Source organism: Leptinotarsa decemlineata, unplaced genomic scaffold (assembly GCF_025532065.1).
Source record: "Leptinotarsa decemlineata unplaced genomic scaffold, Ldec_3_MD MMD2_tig00000505_RagTag_RagTag, whole genome shotgun sequence".
Taxonomy (NCBI): Eukaryota; Metazoa; Arthropoda; class Insecta; order Coleoptera; family Chrysomelidae; genus Leptinotarsa; species Leptinotarsa decemlineata.
Window position 1 is genome coordinate 18,368,177 of NW_027412549.1, and position 23,725 is coordinate 18,391,901.

Sequence of the window (23,725 nt, forward strand, 5' to 3'; positions counted from 1 at the left end):
TGAGACGAGTCATGGACTTTATTTAAACACAATCATAAAATACAAATCAATTCAGAGAATCAAGTTTATGAAAGAAAGAAAGAAGAGACAATAAATCACCTCAAAGGTGCTGCTTCGTTCTCTCCTGTTCATGAAAGAGGACATATGCCAAAATCACTCACAAGCAATTTTGCCGAAATTGGGGACACGTGTGAATCGTTGTATTTATGCCACGTGCCATCATAACGGTGTCTGCAATATGCTGTGTAATGTCCGTTGTAAGTAGTCCCACTGTGATTCGAAAGTGCATATAGAAAATAACGACAACGAGCCACATTTTCCCAATATTTTTTCGTTTGTGATATCACTTAGGAGATGATTGAAAAATCGTATTCCATTATACTTAGGACTGCTTTCGTAAAGTGACGTATGGTGCTTTGTACTTCTACATAAGTCACCATGCCTCGTAGCGTAGTCACGAAAGTCAGAATTTTTTGAGAAGCTCTTGATGTTGAATTTGAGATATGTTACAGTTTAATTTTACAGTAATTTAAACTTTTTAAAATGATTCCTATACGTCATTCGGTAATCTGAGCCAAAGATCAGACGGATTAGTCTTTTTTGACTAATAAAAACTCTGCGGGCATTGGCCGTACTTTCTCAAAGGACAATATTTAACATGCGTGTATTCCACGTCAAATTTGCATCTAAATATGTGCCCAGAAATTTTATTGAATCCGAAAAACATATATCAGTACTAATTGTTGAAATATAGCTTCCATTAGTCTCTACAACTCTTTCCCGTAACATTTTTTTTATATATCTAATGGGAAAGTAGTTATCGTCCACCCACTTATCGTTGATACACCCTGTATGATGAGATTTATCAATATTCTCTTTATGAAATGAGCATGATGGCTTACCAAAACGCCATCTCTGGAGTCGACAGAATATTCAAAACGCTGACATTCACTGAAAACTTAGCTTCAACACAAGAAATCGCTTTCTATCTATCTGCAGATTCCACTGCAATCAGACATAATCCAACACCAGACATGGCTATTTTGATTTGGTATGGATCTCAACAGTGGTACTTGGCTGGTTCCCATAGACTCTTTTGTTTTGTTCATTCACCAAAAACTCAATTTAAACATATTCATGACTCAAACCATTACCATTGACGATATTTACGAAAGATTGAAAGAGTAGTTTGAAGTTTTGGATAACAAAATTAATATTTTTTGAGCACCTGATTAGAGGTGATTACTCTCCACTTGATCCGCTAGTTGGTTTTTAAATACTTACGAATTTATTACTTTCAAGATTCACCATGACGTCCAACAGCGTATATATTTTGAATAACCGAAATTGGGTATATGAAAAAAATAACGACTTCAATAATAACTGCGAACTAGATACAACAACCAATAACATTGGAGATTTCTACAGAAATTCGAATATTTTCGTCACAGGGGGAACAGGATTCGTTGGAAAGGCGTTGATAGAAAAACTTCTTAGAACATGTTCGGATCTGAATCAGATTTATTTACTGATGAGACCAAAAAAGGGATTAGCCGTCCAGGAGAGACTGAGAGAATTGTGGAACAATCCTGTAAGTAAAAGGAAATAAATATTTCCTAAAATCCTTTAATCCTCTAAGTGTCATTTTCAAACATCTGCTTTTTTTCTTATTTAATGTATTCAAAACACACTATACTATGAGGTTTACACTAAAAAGTTTTACAAAATCGCTACACGTGTTTCATCATACACTGGCTTCTTCAGTACAGTATGACTGTGCGTATAAGTGACTTGCAGTAAAAACATGCCCAAAGAAGCCATTGTATGGCAATACATGAAAAAAACACTAAAATCGTTGTCATACTGTAGTCATCAAACAGGAACTTCCGAACATTGGGAATTGATAACGGCAATCTTATTTAAGCTACATCTAACGAATTAGTTGTCGTTTGTTCAGTCAGTTTTGCCAAATCACCTTGGACGGCTATAGCATTCAACAACACGTGCAAATAAGAAAATGGGTGTTCTGTTAGGGCAACGTACCGCGCGCTTCGCCCCTTTTGCGGTCGCCATAATCATCCTACCATAAGGACTATTTGCAATGTGGTGAATAGATTCGAATCCACTGATTCAATAAACGATCGACCAACACCCTTACGTTGACGGAACTTAAGATCTGAAAACATCGCCGCTGTCTGTGAGAGTGTACAGGACAATCCAAGGCAGTCGATTTTGCGTCTCTCACAAGAACTAGGCCTTTCGCAGACCACAACTTAGCGAATTTTGCATCGTAACTTGGGCCCCCACCCGTACAAAATTTTCAACTGACCCAGGAACTGAAGGTAAACGACCATACACATCGACGTGTAATGGCTAAATGGGCTCTGGAGCAGTTGGCAAATGATCCGGATTTTCATCGAAAAATCATCTTCAACGATGAGGCCCATTTCTGGATGGTGTGAATTTAGGACTGGTGGCGTCATCTGGGAAAAAAATGGAAAGGGGGGTCTTGTGACACATCTTTTTGAAGCTCCTGACAAATGCTTCACAACCCTAGAATATAATGTAAATGTTTTCAACTACTACAAAATGGCGGAACTTTTAATAATTGTCTGAAACATTGACATTTAACTACATAATATGAGGTAATAAGCTTGAGGTCAGTTCAGAAGATGCTCAAAATGGTTGCCTTGAACTTCTTGGCTTATGAACAGCCGATCCGATATTTCACGCCGAACATTTTCGAACACAGGGACGTCATTATCTCTACAAATATTTGTTATTCTTTGCCGTATATCCAATATTGAAGCAGGTTCACTTTCGTACAACTTTTGTTTCAAATAGCCCCATAAAAAAAGTCCAAAGGTGTTAAATCTGGCGAGCGGGCTGGCTATTCTGTAGGACTAGGACTAATAGTTTCTTACTTGTCTGGAGTAATGTGGTGGTGTTCCATCTTGTTGGAATACAATATCCATATCGAATTCATTAGGATTCGCTTCGACGATTTCAGTGATGAGAGGGTCAATATTCCTGCTCAAACCTTAATTTTTTCTGGATATTGGGAATGTGTTTCCTGGAAAACGTGAGGGATGATGTCACTTCGATAACGGCAATTTTGTCTGTGAACATTGCCGTTTAAATAAAATATACATTCTTCACTAAAACAAATATTGTGGAGATAGGTAGGATGCCTTGCAATGGTTTCCGTCATGATTTCGCAGAATTATGTTCTTCGATCAGGGTAATCTTCAATTAATTGGTGTAACGTTGTGGAATTGGCCACGGTGGTAGTGCGCCCGACTCACGATCGGAAGACCGTGGGTTCGATTCCTTCCTCGACCAGATATTTTTCTCGAGAGAATTTATCTGGTTGAAGCTGGGATGATTCTGCAACCGTGTTAGGAATCACTCGTTAAAAGGTAAGACCTCGTTAGTTCTTAGCTCGCACAAGTTTCTCAACTTCTGAGAGTTGTCGTTCGTATGGGGGCGACAGCTGATTAACGGAAAAACATATTTTTAAACAGAAACGTTTTCATTTTGTATGGATGTTACCTATTTCTCTCCAAAAGTCTCCACACAGTAAAAGGAGACACCTCACAAAAATTCGCGACAGAATAAGTAGACTGTTCAAGATTTTCTACCATCTCATCAATTATTTGCACTTGCTGTTCTTCTGGATTGGACCAATGACCTGGGGGCTTTTTGTTATATACGCTACCGGTAGTTGTGAATTTGGATACACCTCAAATATTTTCTACAAATAGGACGATTCGGAAAACGTTCATTGAAAATCCTTTCGGTCTCGTAAAAGTTACGCGTCGCACCGTAAATAAAAATCGCTTCAATTTTTTCTTTCAATGGATGAAAATTGACTATTTTAGAGATTTTTGACGGGATACCTTTCTACTAGTAAAACCGAAAACTAAATGAGAATATTCTAACTGAATAATGATGTTCACTGTCGTACTGAAATTTTTTTGTCGTTTTTATAAACAAAAAAAAATCAACAAACCTTATCGGGTTGTTGGAATTACCATATGGCAGACAAAAAGGAATATTTCTAGAAATATCTATATTAATGTGTTTGTCTTCAAGAAATTATTAAATGTTCCGCCATTTTGTAGTAGGTGAAGATATTGGCTTCATATTCTAGGGTTGTGAAGTATTCGTCAGGAGCTTCAAAATGATGTGTCACAAGACCCCCCTTTCTACTCAATTTTTTTTCCTCAGATAGCGCCCAGTCCCCATCTTGAAAGTTTCATCTTCAAAATAAAGTATTCATGCATTCATTTCATTTCCACAAATTTTAATTTTTTGAGTTAACCCATTCAAAAAATAAAAGGGGGGGACATTAAAGAAATGTACTGTATGAGAGCCTCATATATTTTTTAGGTTTTCAATAAAGTGAGAGAACATAATCCGGACGCTTTGAAAAAATTAAAACCTGTATCGGGAGATATTTCTTTACAAAACTTAGGAATGGGCACAACGGAACTCTCTCTAATACTAGAGCAAACGAATATAGTTTTTCATTCAGCAGCAACTGTAAAGTAAGTTGTTCAGATTATCAATCTAATTAATGTAAATATATTTTGAATATCCCATTATTATACAATAACCTTCCACAGATTCAACGAAGACTTGAAAAATGCCATAATTTATAATTCTTTAGGCACAAGAAGAGTATTAGAAGTCTGCGCAAAAATGCAACAGCTCAAGGTGAGAAAATTTCAATAATTTTTTATTGTATATCTCGTTCAGTGAATCAATAGTTAAAGTAACTACTGAAAACAATTTATTTTTTAATAAGTTTGAAAACTAGCAAAGAAAAACATAAAATTACTAAGTAAGTACTCAAATTATCCAAAAATAAGTTTACAAAATAAATGATTTTCCTCATTAACTGAAGTAGATTTCTGAGATTTTTTTGTTAAGGAGAGAATTGATAGTAAAATTACATTGTTGACATAAATTCACTTCAACAATACGTACAAGAATATTTCTTTTTTTTTTTGTATCATCGACATCGACTACATTGGGCATTAGCCTCGTGTCCTGGGTAGGCAATGTTAATAACTCCCCGAGCCACTTAGGGAACATCATGACTATTCGCAGTCCGCCAGCCTTGTGACGTTGCAGAATCATCCCAACTTCAACTAGATAAATTCTTTCGAGAAAAATATCTGGTCGAGGTTGGTATCGAACTCACGATCTTCCAATCGTGAGTCGGGCGCACGACCACTGCGTCAATTCACCGCTATATATCATATTGTTTAATTTATTTTTGTATTGAAGAATATTTCAAGTGATGTTGAAATTATGTAATAATAATAATAAATAAGCAGGGATGACCACCAACACCTGAGGCCTTTGGTGAGTTGCGCCACCAGTTACCCGAGCAACTGGCGCAAAGCCGGACCGGCTTTGAACACCAGGGAGAAAGAACACTATTCTCCCTCCGGAGCCAGCCGTGGGTCTACAGGGCTAATAACCTGGTAGACCCAAAACTTGGCTCCTGAGAATCAAGAAAGAGGCCCCCACAATAGACCCGCTCGGAGGGGTCAGAGGCAAGGTGATTGGATACATAACGATGATTTGCCTACCGATGACAACCCTGACAATGATAACGGAAGCTTTGAACTAAGACCTTGTGCATTGTCACGAAAGTAGTGAGCCCGCGAAATCCGAAGCATGTCGCCTTTTGCGCCCAAAGTCCTAGGGATTACGTATCCTATCTTCGGCGGTAAGGATTTATAGCTCCTTTCCAGCCTGCTAACGAAGCGGTAGACAGTTCTACCACCCGTTGCACAGCTGGAGAAGAGACTCGCAACATGCCAACAATGGAGACAATCAGAACACGCAGGGCGCTCTACAGAATAAGGCCCCTGAAGCCACAAGAACTGAGTTGTTTGGATGCGGAGCGGAGGTTCAAAGTGTTCTAACAGAAGAGGTTAACATCTGGCTAATCAACACCGCCGTGTATCGCTTTCTGAATCAGAAGGACGAAATCCTGGCCTGGTAGTTCGGAAATTGAACGGCTTGTATACAAGACGGAGGCTCAGATCACGTCGGCGAGACAATGGGCGTCTTGTATCCAATGTGTTATGGATCACAGGGCGGCCAACAGGCATTTTACACCTACAGTGCGGCGAATAGACGTCAAACTACGACGTATCCATCACACTTTAAGTTGAACCGTACTGCTGACCAACAAACAGCACTGCCTTGATGGAATACGAATGCTAGTGGCTGCTAAGAAGTCACTAGTGAGGCGAGCGAGAAGTATCGCGGAAAACCTTTCGTGAGAAACCTTCTCGCTTATTCCAGGAGCCTCCACGTGTTGTGGATAATCCGCCGACCGCTGATCAGGTGGTATCTTTCTGGAAAGACATCTATGAACACCCGCAGCCACTCAACTTTGACACTCCAGCCCTAGCGCAATTTAAAGCTTTATCAGTGAGCTTCGACAGCCTGAGCTCAATGAACTGCGCAACCAGATAATCCCGGATGACGTCCGAAGAGCCCTTGTGGGTTCCAAGAACTTTGCTGCTCCAGACCCAAATGGGCTAAACACATATTGGTGGAAAAAACTACCAAGCATCCACCGCCATCTGGCCAGAGTTTTTAACTCATGGCTGGACGGAGAGCACCCGATTCCGAATTGGTTTGTCGAGGGGAGGACCGTTCTCATCCCCAAAAGCGGATATCTGTCGATTCCTAAGAATTACAGACCGATAACATGCTTAAATTCGTGGTATGAGTGGTTTACTTGCATCTTATACACACGAATACTCACCGCAGTTGACCAATTGTTCGAACGGATATATGAGCAGATAGGGTCGAAGAGAGGAGTCGCTGGATGTAAAGAGAACCAGCTCATCGATAGATGTGTAACACAAGATATAGTATGAGCATAAACTCTCTATGGTCTGGATTGATTACCGCAAGGCATTTGATACAACATCGCATGAGCTCATCTTGCATTTACTAAGATACCTTTCGGTACCCAACCAAATAGTGGTATGCCTTGAACAACACTCTGAGTCCAAACAGTGTGTGTGACTTTCAGAAGGGGTGTATTTCTGGGCGATTCCCTCAGTCCACTTCTCTTCTGCATCTCACTATTGCCATTATCCGTTGCGCTCAGAAATACTGGAGGGCATGACTGTGGCACCTCCGGAAACCGGAGGCACAAGGTCACCCATTTGTTTTATATGGATGATCTTAAACTTTACGCCTCTGTAGAGAAGGATCTCCATCAGTCGTTGAGGGTGAGGGCATCAATGTATAGAGTACAAAATTCTCTTTCGATCAGTATACACCACGACACAGGAAAATAAATATTTATGGAGATATGGAGCTACAGAAACACATGATATTGAAATGGACAAAACTTTTTTGAAACAACCTAACAGTCATTATGGCTAATTATATCTACTGTATACCATAGGAAAATCATTCTGAATTCTCAAAGTTATCTTCAATTTCTATTTGCTTCAATTCTTTTTCAGAGCTTCGTATATGTTTCAACCGCATTTAGTAACGCAGATAAAGAGAACATCGAAGAATTCGTTTACGAATTCCCTTACAATCCTGATTCTCTAATAAATTGTATTGATATTCTCCCAAAAGGAGCAATCGATATATTGCTGAAGAAAGTTTTGGTGAGTATAGAATATATTTTATTTTCTTTCTTGACCCATCTATTCAGTGGCGGGTACGAAGATTTTCGATTTTGAGAAAAATTTTTAATAGAGCACGCACAAATCTGGGAAAAAAGCATCCCCTTTCCCCCTCCTTATTATACAGGGCGTTTCAACGAAAAATTGACATCCCCTGTAAGTCAGAAACGGACATGTAATCGAAAATTTCAGAGAACACGTAAATTTTCATTTTTAGTGAGACTAATTCTAATATGAAAATTATACCCGAAACTTCAGCAACTACCCCCCCTATTTTTTTCAATGGCATGGGGGTCGAGTGATACATCATTTGAAAGGTCTTTTGTTCCTCTATTACCTTTGTAATTTCAATGAGAAAATTAACAACAAATAATATCAGTGGAAACAAAATCCACGGATAAATTCTTCAAAATGACCTCCACCTAGTTCCATACAATAATACAGTCTACTCTCGAAAGCGTGCCGTACATTATTCAAGATGTCCGAAGTCAGCAATCGGCATTCCCGAACAATTCTTTGTCACAGGTCTTCTAGATTTGTGAGCTTAGTAGAGTACACTTTCGACTTCAGGTGTCCTCACAGAAATAAGTCCATCGGTTTGAGATAAGGTTATCTAGCTGGCCACTTCACTGGACACCTTCTGCCGATCCAACGCATTGGAAAACGTTCGTCCAAAAACTATCTCACCAGACCATGTGGAGGTGCACCATCCTGCTGGAAAGTTATTTAATTTTCTAATAAATTGTCATCATTATTTAAAATTTGTGTAATTATAGAATCTACACAGTCTTGTAATAGATGTAAGTATATGTCTCCATTGACATTAACTTCAATGAAGAATGGTCTAACAATATGATTAATAAGAATGCCGGCTCAAACATTCAATTTTTGTGGAGTTTGTGAATGTGTTCTACAATCGAAACCTATTTTCTAGGTTTTCAACCTTCCACAATCTCAAAAATAAATGAATCTAGTTCAATCAAGAATCTGCCTTATTGTAATATAGGGCAATTCGAAAAGTTCACCTCGAAATGTTACTGCATAATGTTCATATATTTATTCATTTCATACACTATTCTACAGGATGAACTCAATTACAAAATAGAAAAAATCTAATAAATGACCGTCGGGTCTGAATTGGCGATCCCTATATAAGTACTACTAATGAATATATAATAATCATCTCAGTTTACGCGCACCAGAGAAATAAACCCCCCTGTATATGGAATGGTTCAGCCAAATGCATTTATTTTTTAATTTAGTTTGGTAGTGTGAGAGTTGCTGCCAGAAAAAGTTGGAAATCCATCCTGATCACAAGGATTGAGAATTACTAGGCAACTTGGTCAACAGCTGATTTTTTCCTACCTTCTAATCTTCGTAGAAAAATGGCTTGGTAATGCCACCAATTATATCTCCAGAGACTGGATTCGGCCACGGCTTAAATGCGTGGTCTTTTAGGGGTTTGAGGGAATGAAATAATATTAGCAGAGTTTTCACAAACCAACTTTATTGATGAGTAAAGTTGGCGGAATAATCGGATTGACAATGAACAAAATTAATACTGAAGTTTAACCTATACAAAATATAAATAAAAGAATAGTTTCAATATTATTTACTGAACGTTATTTACCTTATATAAAAGAGAAAGAAATATATAATTATAACCATGAGAAAACTATGGATAAACTACTAAAACAAAATGAAGGGATTATTCCTCTGAAAATTGAAGTAACTTCACTCAGGACATAGGTATGCCTTACCAGAATTCTACTAGATATGCTATAAAACTAACTAAAATATAACTAAAAAATAATATATCTTATTACAAAAAAGGGTACATTACAAATCTAATTACTAATAACATAATTTGTGAATCTATATAAAAAAATAAATGAAAAACAGAACTGTCAGTTAGCTAAGAAATGTCTTTTAATTTGTATAATCTGGCAAGAGGGATGAATCGATCTAGATCAGTGCGTCAGGACGCTCCAGAACTTGATTGTTTATGACGTAATTGTGTAATGTCAGATTCGTTTTCAGTGAGTATGACATTACATTGCATTTGGATATGTTGAGAAATAGATTATTATTCCGACACTATACAGGGTGTAACATAAGTAAGTTCAAATATTCAAGTGACGTATTCCTTAAAAAAAAAGTCTATATAAACTTGTGTCCGGAAATGCTTACTTTCGGAGATACAGAGTGTTGAAATTGATTTTTTTTGCTTGTTTTTAAAAATAGCTTTTGCAAAAAATGAGTTATTTGCACGAAATTTGGTGCCAGATTTTTTTGACGTGAGAAAACTGAACTTCATATTGATTTTCATGTAACATCTAGAGGACGCTGCGTACGCTGTCATTATTTATTTCAAATTGTCCTAACTTTTTTCACAGTGAACTTTTGGTACTTTTCATGAAAAAACCTGATTCCCACAACTTTTCCGAGTAAAAAGGGTACACTTCAACAACGCAAAAAATTTATATTTTCTTTTTTTTTTAAATTGTCTCAGGAATACAATTCAAATTCAGGGTGAAACGTTCGCAATCATAAGAACATATTATACTGTGATAGAGTTTCAAGTCATCTGCGTATAGAACCTTTGAAGAGTCCAATTAGTCAACAACTTGTCGTATTTATGAATTTTGTCTTCGAATGGAATGAATGATTGAAAAAATGAAACTTTGATATTCAGCTTTTTCAAAACGGCTTACGTTTCGAAAAAGAGTTTTCTCGCGTGAGCGATTACTAGATGATGCTGCCCGACTTTGTTATCTATCTCTTCTAAATGTGAGTGTCACTTCAAAAAAATTAAAATTGGTTATGCACTTCCTTCTCTAACGAGAATTTAATCATTGGTTCGCTCGAGTTCAACTAATTTAAAAAACAGTTGATGTCATCTGCATTATGGTCCGAGATAATATAACGCCAATATACCTCCATCATAATTCAACCTTTTTTTCATCTAAGTGTAACACTAATTTGTATAAACTTTGTTTGTTTTGTTAATTTTCAGGGAAAACATCCTAACACATACACTTTGACGAAAGCTATGGCAGAACAAATTGTTCAAAAGAGTTCTGATACCATTCCATCTGCTATAGTTCGGCCATCAATTAGTAAGTATCCAAAAAAACTAAATTTATGAAAAATTAGGGGTTTTACAGGTTCAGCAAACTGAGATATTTCGCTACCTAAAAGAGGGATCTCATTTATAAAATTTATTGTCATAATTTTAAATCAAAACATATTAAATATGGAAAATATTGTTACGTTTTTTCCCGTGGGTTCACCAATAATTGACTACACTGAATTATTAAACTTAACATCATTTCACTTTAAATACAACAAACACTTCAACTAAAAATTTATTATTTGAACGTCTATCGTCTTACTAGATCACTTCGCGTCCCGCACTGTAGCTTCCACTTGACTGTGTCGATATGCTCGAAGCTAGCATATAAATATCGTAATCGATAGTAGTCGGTAGCATTATTCTCGCTGCTTCTCGAGTGGCGGGGAATCATCGTGCATTCGCGCGCTCTTAGCTACGTTACGTTTGGTTTATGGTTACCAGTGCCGACCGGCGTTATTTTCTTTTGGGCATGATTTACAATAATATGTTAGTTGAATATGTAGTGTACTGTTCAAAAGATGAAGTAAATGTTCAAATTTTGCGGGCTACGTACATTCGATTTGCGATGTTTTCATTTTTTATGTTGATACACCTGTCTTGAACATATGTTCACTATTTCGGCTGTTTAGCATGTTTGGTTTGTTGCTGAGAGGTATAAAAATTAGATGTGTCTGCATTGAATTTTATGCGAAAAATGAAATTAAGTGCTCAAAACACTTCAAATGTTGACAGTGGTATACGGTGATTGTACTCTGAGTGGCATACGGTGATTGTACTCTGAGTGGTACAAGCTTTTCACAGAAGGTTGAGAAGATATGAATGGCGAAACTCGCCTTAGATGCCCCAGGACATCCAAAACCGATGAAAATGTTGAGGAAGTGAAGAAAAGTGTTATGGAGAATCGTCGAATGAGGATGTCGGCATATGAGTTAGCTCATGCTATGTAATTTTTTCGTGAATTTTGGATATGTAGAGTGTGGCAGTGAAGTTCGTTCCAGAATTGCTGAATTTTGACCAAAAAACCGTCGCAAGAGCATCGCTCAGGAATTATAAAATGACGTCAACGGCGATCCAGATTTGCTTGAAAGGGTCATAACTGGTGACGAATCATGGTTATACGGTTATGCCATCAAAACCAAAGTACAACCGTCCCAATGGAAGAGCCCAGGAGAGCCAAGACCAAATAAACCACGCCAAGTTCGCTCAAATGTCAAGGTTTTGCTTGCTCGTAATTTTTTTGGCCTCATCCACCGTACTCACCAGATTTGTCAACCTGCGACTTTTTCCCATTCCCATGATGAAACGACGGTGTTTTAAAAATCTGTTTTAAAATCTGTTTTTCCGTTAATCAGCTGTCGCCCCCATACGAACAACAACTCTCAGAAGTTGAGAAACTTGTGCGAGCTAAGGACTAACGAGGTCTTACCTTTTAACGTGTGATTCCTAACACGGTTTTGCGACGATTGAGGAGATAAAAACCGAATCTCTGAGAAAGCTCAAGGACATACCAAAAAGAGCATATTAGAACTGCTTAGAGGATTTGAAAAACCTCTGGCACAAGTGAATTATATCCAAGGGAACTACTTTGAAGAGGACAAAATAGAAATTGATAAAGAAATAAATATTTTTTGAAAAAAAAAATTCACATCATTCACATGTCTGAAGGTAGTCATATTGAACATTTACTATGATTTCTACATGTTGTGTGTTCATTACCCTTCAACCGTGTAATGCAGGTACTAACTACAAAATAACAATAAATCCAGTTCGCATTCATGACGATGTATCTCTGTAGTTGTTCGTAAAATAATTTTTTGCTGCGAACTAGTTTATTTTGGGCAAAAAACCCAAGAGACATTTTTTGTTTAGAATGAAACAGGCTACCGGAAATGAATTTTTAAATGGTAAACAAATAATAAGGCAAAAAGTTAGATTGAAAATAAATTTTAGGGGTTGCGTTTTCCACCCCTTACAACCATGGGGGTAACCATATAATCATGGGGTAAACCATATAAATTACTGGCTTAGTGTCTTTTTGGTAGTATAAAACGTCAGGTTAATTTCAATATTGTAACTTTTTCAGTGCTTGTGAAAAAAATTGTTATACAAATTTAATGTACCACCTTTAAGGGGCTGTACCTTAACAAGGGATGTTCCAATGAAGTTTATATGAAGGATCCTATCTTTTTTTGATGAGGAATCACCTCCTTGAATAACGTATTCCAAAAACACTTTATTGTGAGATTTTCACTAAATTGTTTTACAAAAACGCAACACGTGTTTCGCCATACAATGGCTTCATCTGGCGTGTCTTTCAACTAATTCTACACATTCAATACTAAATATATATATATATATATATATATATATATATATATATATATATATATAGTTTATGGAGTACCTGAAATCAAAATACCTGTAAACGAAGTACCTGAATTTTCAGTAGCTGATATTTTACCTGAGTTTCTAACGAATTAAATTACCTGCACTTATGTTCCATTTTCACATTTGAAAAAATATATTCAGTAACGGAGAGTTATTGAGTTCTAATTGATCATTCAGTAAATTACCCGAATTCCTGAATCTATTGATTTCTAAACATTCTAGAAGATTAAGTTTCAAACTCTTCTCTTCTAAATGTAACACCTCGTACTCATGATTGAACTCATGTCCTTCTGCTAAAAGATGGTTTGCAAATGTGGAATTGGTCTTTCTATTTACAAAACTACTCCTATGTTCTTTAATTCGTTGGAAAAATGTTCTTCCTGTTTGGCCAATATACAGTTTTGGACAAGAGCCACAAGTCAGCTTATATACTCCTGATCTATCCGACACCAAAGTTTTGTCCTTATTGTTTTTAATAAATTTACTTAGGTTATTATTCGTTCTATAAGCTACGTTTACGCCTTCTTTCTTCAAAAAACGGGCAATATTCCTGTTTGGTTCCCCCACATATGTCAATGTCTTATAACTAACGTTATCGCATCTTGAATATGGTTAGACCAGATCCATGGCTTGCTTTTGTCGTTTTTTGGAAAGAATGGAGCTTACAATATCGACCTTATAACCGTTATTAATCGCGATTTGTTTGATCAAATTCAGCTCTTTCTGGAAATCCCTATCAGACAGTGGAATATTCAATAATCTGTGAAGCATACTATTGAATGCAGCAACTTTATGCTGGTACGGGTGTGTGGAGGAATTATGTATGATAATGTCCGTGTACGATGGTTTGTGGAAAATTGCAAACTCATGTTTATTGTTATTTTTCGTAATGGTTAAGTCCAGGTAATTTATTGAATTATTTACCTCCCTCTCAGTGGTGAATTTTATTGACGGGTGGATGGAATTGGCATATTCAATGAATTTGCCTAATTGCCTATCTGTACCAGTAAAACATACTAAGATATCATCTACGTATCTGTACCAGTACAATTTAGTGAAAATCTCACAATAAAGTGTTTTTGGAATACGTTAGTTATGGATTTTCATCAAGTATCGGCCGATTCCATCATATACCTCCTTGAATGTTTTACACTTATTCAGTTACACCCTGTATAGTACAAGACATTTTCTTATTTTTTCCACACAAAATCGGTAGTATTTAAACTTTTAGTATAAAGTGAACAAGAAAATCAGAGTTAATAAAAAAATGATGGTAACTGAAACATAGGATACATTTAGTTTATCGCAAAATGATAGTGAGTGAAATTGAAACTTTACTGACGGTCTCCGCATTTCTTTTTCAGTAACAGCAGCCTGGAAAGAACCGTACCCTGGGTGGGTAGACAGCGTGAGTGGTATTACAGGGATATTCATGGAATGTGGAAGAGGTACAATCAAATCCATAATTTGTGAGGAGAAATATAAAATAGATGTAATACCTGTCGATATAGTTGTTAATACCCTCATAACTGCAGCTTGGCATACCGTTGCAATGAGGTAATCTGAAATATGGCAAAATAAATATTTCTATCAATTACCTACTAAATTTTCTATATGCAGTCATTCAGAATTCCGAACACCTTCAAGAATAGAGTTCTAGATCATTCTAGTTCATCATCTTATATTTTTATAAGTATTCGCAATTTCTTTTTACATATTCTTCAAGGTCGAATACGATGAGAGTTTACAACTGCACAAGTGGGCGAACGAATCCATTAACCTGGATCGAGATGAAAAAATTCACTGAAAAATATTCTATCGAGTACCCCAGCAAGTATGTGACTTGGTACCCAGGATTTACCTATAGAACCAACAGAACGATGCATATATTCTACGCTACTTTGTTTCATTTCATTCCATCTGCTATTTTGGATATCTATTTATATACCACTGGACAGAAACCAATGTGAGTACAACCAAATACAGTTCGTACAGTTTAACAACGTATCTTCCTTCAAATTCACCGCTACTTCGGGAGTTCCGCAGGGATCGATTTTGGGACCTCTCCTTTTAGTGTTATTTGTTAATGACATTTCTCGGTATATCGGGCATTCTCAATTTCTCCTATATGCCGATTATCTCAAGCTGTTTAGAAGAATTGAAAGCGAAAAAGATTCTGATATGCTTCAAGATGATCTCAATAATCTATCTGCTTACTTTTCAGTATCTGACCTATCTCTCAACGAAGCTAAATGCAAAATAATGAGTTTCACACGAAAGAAGTCACCTACTATCAAGGACTATTTCATTAATCATACCAATTTACAGAGAATCAATGAGATGAAAGATCTCGGGATCATTTTTACTGGTGTGTTCAGTTTCTCTGGGCACATTGAATACTTGGTATGTTATAGAAAAATGAGCTTCATCTTAAGATCTAGCCGTGATCTAAGATCACGATACTTGTTTTTTACTCTTTAACTCCATTGTTCGTTCTAAGGTGGAATACGGTTATGTCATTTGGAATCCAAAGACCTTTTTATATTCTGAAACTATAGAAAAAGTCCAGAAACGATTATTAAGAACACTCTTTTTCATAAAACACAATGTTTGGCCTTTATTTATATCATATTCTAGCCAATTACAAGAATTTAACATGCAACTATTGAAAGACCGCCGTGAGTCCTTGGAAGTAATTTTTGTTTTTAACATTCTGAAAACTGAAAGTATCTGAAATTCTCTATTTTATTGTACCTGACATAAGACTGAGAAGAAGAGACAATCTATTTCGTATCTCAAACAAGTTGTCTCCTCTTTAACAATGTTTCGAACAATGGCGAGAAACTGTGAACTGGATATATTCAGTATTACAAAGGGACAACTTCTCCGAACGCTCAAATGTGCCTGAATCTTTTTACGGCCATTTTATTATTTACTGTTTCATATTGTAATATTTTATATAGATTTTAACTGTATCAATGGTATTCAATGAATACTATATGTAAGGAACTTTTGAAAAAACTGTACATCATGTAAGTGGAAACCATTCTGTTTATTGTTCAGTATAAATAAATGTCTATTCTTTTCTATTCTAAAATTATCAATTTGGAAAACAAAACATTCTAAAAAGTGTCAACAATGATATCCTTCATAACTAATTTTCATCCTGATGACTGCTTGGTTTTTCTCCCATTAAATTCACATATTGCATGTTGAAATCCTCAGATGGTTATGTACAGGAATGTAAGAGATGATAAAAACCTCCCTAGAATTTGCATTTTTTCTCCGATTTCGAAGAACTTCATTTTGAATTGTTGAGCTGAAAAAACTGTACTTGTTTGTACTGTACTTTCTGGTGGAGGAAAGTTATGTTTTTTTTTGTATGGCGTGTGTTGCGAGAAAACATTAAACTCATAAAACAAGTCAATAAAGGAAACCGAAAGGACATCTGGGAATACTTAAACATCCATAAATTCAAAAATCATAATTCACTTATCGAGAAACAAATACAAATCAAAACACAACAAGACCTAACATTCGATATACTATGAATACAATACACATTCCTAGAAACAATGAACCTAAAGAAACACCAATACAAAGGATATTACCTGGTGTAACCCAAGTACAGACAAATTTAAAGGGACACCCGGATAGAAGAAGAGGACAAATACCTGCACTAATCTGTTTTTTCCGTTAACCAGCTGTCGCACCCCTACGAACGACAACCCTCAGAAGTCGAAACTTGTGCGAGCTAAGGATTAACGAGGTCTTACCTTTTAACGTGTGATTCCTAACCGTTTAAAAGAACAAACAAGAAGATAAAACTGCATATATATATATATATATATATATATATATATATATATATATATATATATATATATATATATATACATATAATATATATATATGTATATATGTATATATATATATATATATATATATATATATAATATATATATATATATATATATATATGCATTTTCCATATATAAATATATGGAAAATAATTTCATGCAAGTCAAATGATAAATAGATAAGTACTATTCTGATTATTCTCACACTGATTTCGATTGAAGGGCCACCGGTAGACCGCTGTTTCAGCCTAATGGGCATCGTCAGTACCGGGCAGGTGGTCCTCGATTGAAGACAAAATGTGAATAACCGAGAAAAGTACTTAATAAAAATATCTGCGTAAACACAGGGTGTTTCATTTTTTGTCGATTTTTTTGTTTTCGGTGCTAAGTAAAAATCTGACAATTTATAGAAAAAAAAAATTCAATTGGAATATTTTTAAGTCACTCAAAGGCTGAGCTCATTAAAAAATTTGATTTCCCATATAAATAACACAGAACATTTTTTTCAGCTTCAACTCGATTTTTCGGTTTTGACTTTTTTTTGTAGGAAATTAAATTTGCTTCAAAACAATTTTCGTCAAGCAAACACTCTACGATCAACAGTGTTTGAGCTGTAGAGTTGGAAAGGTGAATGTTAATAATCAGTGATACCAATTTTTTTATTGAATTTTTTTGATCATACATTGAATATTATTTACAATAAATGCTACAAAATTATTGAATTGGTAGTTTCAGAAATGACATTTTGTATTCAGTAAATAGAGATAAATTTTAATCTATACCTAGTTACTCTTAATATCAATGATCGAAAATTAAAATTTTTGTGCATATTTTATTTCTCAAACTTCTAATTTCATTCGAATTCCACTTTCTAACTTTGAAAACGAAATTTCATAAATTTCGATTTTAAACTCAGAGTTTTGTCAAATTCCGAGTAAAAATTCGGAATTCTTTTAGGTTACAACTTTAAACTTAGTGAATTTTACTTTTTGTGAACTTATATGGCAACTCAGGCGAATCACGTGGTAAGACAGCCTACTGTCATCAGTAGATATATCATTCGTATTCTAGTATTTTCACGACCTAGTTCTTACGCGATCTTCGTCTGTTCGAGAAACTTTTTACTTGTTTCGCGGAGAAGGTGTGACGTCACGGTACAGCACCGCGCTCAGTGGCAGTTCTCCGCGGTAGTGAGACCAACGGCGTAACAAAATTTATTTTCATTAGAAGTTAGATCACAGCGATATCAGTGACTGTACCTAAGCATCTCAATTTCAGGAATATATATATATATATATATATATATATATATATATATATATATATATATATATATATATATATATATATATATATATGTTATGATTTTGGGAATGAAATAAAATTCAAAACAATTAGCAAAACTTTAAGAAATGTTTTAAAATTTTCGATTCTTGAAATGTTATTTTAGATAAATTGCTTCTTTTTTGAACAATGCATTCAAAATTAAATCCTCAACAAATATCAACCATACTTAAATATTTCTTTTGAATTTGCAGAATGTTGAAGATAAGTCGCAAATTTCACGAAGCATTGCAGGCGGGTAGTTTTTTCTCCACGAATCAATGGAACTTTGAAGTATCGACGATGCAAACCCTTCAAAATGCGATCGATACTGCCAAAGATGGAGGGGAATTCGAAATAAATATAAGCGAGAGTAACGGATTCAGTTGGGACCAGTATATCAAAAATTTCATGATAGGAGTCCGACAGTATGTCCTCAAGGATGATATTAGTAGTCTTGCACAAGCTCGGGCGAAATTGTACAGGTAAGATTTCTTTACTTATTGGAAATTCAGAACAAGCAATACTTCCCCGGTATCGAATTAGCGAAGAAAGATATATACATTTTTATCTCGTTAGTTATTGATGTGTAATATGTGTGTATTTTTATCGGTGTTGAAAAAATAACTATTTGCGTTGTTGAATAACAGTTTCTTCGAAAGTAATGACACAAGACTTAAACATTTTTGGAAAAGAAAGTTTTTGGCTTTCTACTACTCTATCTTGATACAAAAAAGGATGAGGGAATCTTCCACAGAAAGGAAGGAAGTAATCAATTCGAAAATAAGTAACTCTATACATGGAAGTGTAGATCATGCAAAGAAGTAACTTTCAGACACAAACTGAGAGAAAGTCCTCCTGAAACAGCTACTTTCATATAAACATTGAATTACACGAATGAAAAAAAATTCTTTCGAAACAAATACTTCTATATGAACACTGAATTATACAGAAGATACTTTTCTCTACTCAGTTTGTATTTCAAACATCCGTTGTGGAATCAGATATCATTCATATGAGTTCTACTTTTAATGAATGGTAATAAATTGCACTTACATGGAACACTGTCACCCTCACTGGTATACACCGATGTTTCGCCTTAAGACACTCGCCCCAAGGCTCTTCAGTACCAAATTGGACAAATTAACATTATAGAAAATACACACAATTCATTCATAAATTACGATTTTTGAATGTCACGGAATAAGCTTGATCTGCTTATGTCATCGATGACATCGTAATGACATTCATTCACCTATTTGATTTAATCCCAGCCAAGAGGAATATTTTTTTTTGTATCAAAATGGAGTAGTAGAAAGCCAAAAACTTTCTTTCCCAAAAATTAATCACTCCTAAAAATATAACCCCTTCAATTCACTTAAAAATTTTATCCATTACATTAATTTTTTTAGTAAACTTTGTTATTTAGCAATACCATGACAGTAACTAGCATAATCAAACCATCAGTATAATGAGTTTTTTCATTAATTGCTGTTTGCTCGAATTGTATTTCTCAAAAATAAGTTTTTATTTTAAAAATGGACATAAATCTGTGAAAATTTTCCGGTTCTAGTGGTATGCCTCAAAATTTTATGGATGAATTTCCAATTTTTACGAGAACTTTGCTAGTCAGCAATACCATGATAGCATGTTGCTGCATGATAAAATCACGAGACTATTTCCTGAAATAGTCTTAGGTGAATGAATCGATATAAGAACAAAATATCGACTATCAAATTCAATCAATTTTATTACCCGAATAGCGAAAAATTCCAATGAGAATTTTTGTTGGAAAGCACTTACTACTGAACTAGTAAGTAGTAGGAAATTACAGCCGGTTCTGGGCCTCCCCATCACTGTGACGTCATTATTAGTATAGACCTTGACTGACGTCACACGACCTTGAGCTATGTGCAAGGTCATATAATCTTGAACATGGCTGTTTGCCTTGATATTCTAGTCTGTCTCAGATATGTGACCTTAAGTTTTGACCTCAAAGGACGCCTGAGGTTTGATCTTGAAGGACGTTCATCTTGAACGTGGAGTTTGACTTCGAACAAAAAATTTGACTTTGGGATTAGGGGGCTAGATTGCTGTCAAGTATTTACGGAGTGAATACACGTCTGTATATCACAAAGATCCACCAACAAAATATACATTATTGAAGACACAATGGTTGAATATATGAACAGATTACGTAAATGATTGAATTCCCATCTTTCCACAATAATATTCCATTGTTGAATTCTATCATGCCTCAACATGAGACCGCAGAGCCAGCGCCTAAGTTACCCGACTCAATTGAGGGGGTTAGATGCATTAATTGTATGTCGCGTATTCTTTTCGATTTCAATGAAATTACTACTATTCAAAATAATATTTCGATTTGAATAAAAAATGTCTCATGATATACATACATTGTTTGTATTCAACTTGGAGTTTGAATTGGATGATTATTGAGGTTATGTGAATCTGTGATGTGTGGCAATTCGTTTTTAATTCCGTGTCTTGTATCTGTTCATAGAATTGGAGAGTTTCATTTGATTTATACATTCATCTGAATTATCCCAGTAGAGTTAGGTTCTAGTCCCTGTCATAAGATGATATCAAATTGAACCTCTGAATTTCTATAACCACAGACTGCTACAGTGATACTGTAGGAGTGTTACTGTAGCTGAGTGTAACTCAATATTCATTATTTCAAGAAGATAATATTTTTTCAGGTTATTTTGGTTTCAGAAAATAGTTCAAACTATTTCGCTGTACACCATCACGAGACTGATTTCATACTGCTTTTCAAAAATAATATGAATTTGGAAATCCATGCTTTTATATATGTTACTATATATTTCTGATACTGGTAAGTGAAAAAATCGTACCAAGCATTAAATATTTCTAGTTTTTCAAGTAGCACTTTATTGTGAGTAGGAGTTGTAGATTTTCACAATTAACAAAACCGCAACATGTGTAGCATCATACAATATTTTCTTCTATGTACCAACAGAATTCTACTTATTCAGTGCTTTCACGTAGATTGTTGAAAAAATAAGGTGAATGCCCAAATTTCGCGGGCTACGCAGATTCGATTAGCGATTTTTTTTATGTTGCTACACTTGTCTCGGGCATATGTTTAGTTTCAGCTGTTTAGCATGTTCAGTTCGTTGGTGAGAGGCATAAAAGTTAGAAGTGTTTTGCTTGTTCGGTGATTTTCTGCTATCGGAAAAAATGGATAAAAGAATTCGCATAAAATTTTGTTTAAAAAAATTGGCTTGAGTGCTTAAAAACACTTGAAGTGTGGACAGTAGCATACGGCGATGTATTCTGAGTCAGAAACATGTTTACAAGTGGTACAAGCTTTTCACAGATGATCGAGAAGGTGTGAATGACGACGTTCGCCCTGGACGCCCCAGCACATCAACAACCGATGAAAACGTTAAGAAAGTGAAGAAAATTGTTATGGAGAATCGTTAAATCATGAGGCAGCGAGGTTTATGTCAGAATTGCTTATTTTTTTACCAAAAAAATCGTCGCATTAGCATCGCTCAAGTATTGTTGAATGACGTCAACAGCGGTCCAGATTGGCATTGAAGTGTCATAACTGGTGACGAATCATGCGTATATGGATATGATATCAAAACCGAAGTCCAATCGTCCCAATAGAAGAGCCCAGGGGAGTCAAAACCAAAAAACACGCCAAGTTCAATAAAAGGCCAAGGTTTGGCTGACAGTTTTCTTCGGTTACCGTGCCGTAGTACATCAGGAGTTCTTGTTACGTGGTAGTATGGTCAATAAGGAGTATTATCTTGAATTAATGTGCCGCTTGCGAGAAGCAATATAAAGAAAACGTTCGGTATCGTGGAAAAACAATTAATGGCTCTTGCATCACGATAATGCACCTGCTCATTCGTCTGGTCAAAAACAACACCGTAATCATGCCTTCGCCACGGTGTTCACCAGATTTTGTCCCTCTGTGACTTTTTCCTGTCTCCAAGATTGGCGAGACTCATGAAAGGACGGCGCCGACAGACCGGATTCGGAGTACTAGCTCCTTGTTTGTCATTGCTGGGATGTCATTTCAGACAGGGTGAACCGTATGAATATTCCTGAAAAAAAATTCTAACCAGACATAAGCTATGCCTGCAGTTGATTTAGTATTATATGTACCACCTGCAGACAAGGTCCGGAAGCAACTCCACAAACACATACACAGGAGTGGGAGTCGGAATAATAAAAATATTCCGGAGGTGCATATGATATGTCCAACTTTTAGTAAAAATACCAAAACGTTCTCTCATGAGACCTACGATTTTGTAGGTACGTGCGGCAGATATCCATAGGAGAACACCAATTTTTGTTATTGGCACGTTTTGTTTAATGTTATATACGTCCATGATGATATGGCAAAACATACTGAATAAATGACAACTAATTTGACAGATGTAGCTTCAACAAGATGGCCGTTATCAAACGGAAAAGTTTGGAAACACCTGTTGGAGATACTCTATGTATATATCTGATATAGGTAGGTCTTTATGAAAACAAAGACCTATTATTATTATTACTATCATTATAATTAAATGATCGCACATATGAATTTAAACTGCTATAAATTATTCTTATCAAAAATTAAAAGAGATCTGGAAAAAAATATTTTTCAGTCATTAACTGAAGAATATTGTTATCTTCTGTTAACTTTTTCAATGACTTCATCTCTAAGCTTATGAATTACATGATTATCTCATCACTGTTAATTTCCTAAATGTTATTTGCAGACCCAATTGGAAACACAAGATCGCTGAAAGTGGTTCATCATCCAGGAGCCCCAAAAGATATATATATATATTCGGTCTGATTAGAATAAATATTACTCTTTTTAGCTGCCCGAGCTTTCGCTAATTTCCAAATTAAATATCCTCACATAGCCCAGGTATGCTGTTTTATCCGTTATTATATTTTATATATATTTATTATGTCCTTTTTATATTACAGCCCTCGATAAAGCTAATAAACATTAGCGAAAGCTCGGGCAGCTAAAAAGAGTAATATTTATTCTAACCAGATCGAATCTCCAAAAAAACTACTCTTCTATATATACGTATATATATATATATATATATATATATATATATATATATATATATATATATATATATATATATATATATTTTTGTAAAACTATTAGTGAAAATCTCGCAATAAAGTTTTTTGAATAACGAAATAATTTTGTGAAGAGAAAACAAAACGGAAAAGATAAAATATTTGTACAAGTTACTCTTGTAGGACCTAAAAATATTTTTTCATTGTTAAAAACTACAGCATTTGAATATAATCATTCT

At 35.3% G+C, this 23,725-nt stretch overlaps 1 protein-coding gene across 1 annotated transcript; it reads left to right on the forward strand.

The window, feature by feature from the left end:
• The first annotated feature begins 1,309 nt into the window (after window positions 1-1,309).
• Window positions 1,310-23,453, forward strand: LOC111501937 (putative fatty acyl-CoA reductase CG5065). Its single transcript, XM_074174120.1, has 10 exons — window positions 1,310-1,591; window positions 4,393-4,550; window positions 4,629-4,719; window positions 7,512-7,664; window positions 10,699-10,801; window positions 14,571-14,763; window positions 14,933-15,172; window positions 18,605-18,874; window positions 21,113-21,249; window positions 23,162-23,453. The coding sequence occupies exons 1-9, from the start codon at window positions 1,310-1,312 to the stop codon at window positions 21,198-21,200; spliced, it is 1,578 nt and encodes a 525-aa protein (XP_074030221.1). The 3' UTR covers window positions 21,201-21,249; window positions 23,162-23,453.
• The last annotated feature ends 272 nt before the right edge of the window (window positions 23,454-23,725 follow it).

Excerpts from the sequence above, each read along its gene's own strand:
- LOC111501937 (XM_074174120.1), top strand. The coding sequence starts at position 1,310 with ATGACGTCCAACAGCGTATATATTTTGAATAACCGAAATTGGGTATAT. Across the intron at positions 4,720-7,511 it reads CAAAAATGCAACAGCTCAAG|AGCTTCGTATATGTTTCAAC; the intron begins GTGAGAAAATTT and ends ATTCTTTTTCAG. Across the intron at positions 18,875-21,112 it reads GCTCGGGCGAAATTGTACAG|GTTATTTTGGTTTCAGAAAA; the intron begins GTAAGATTTCTT and ends ATATTTTTTCAG.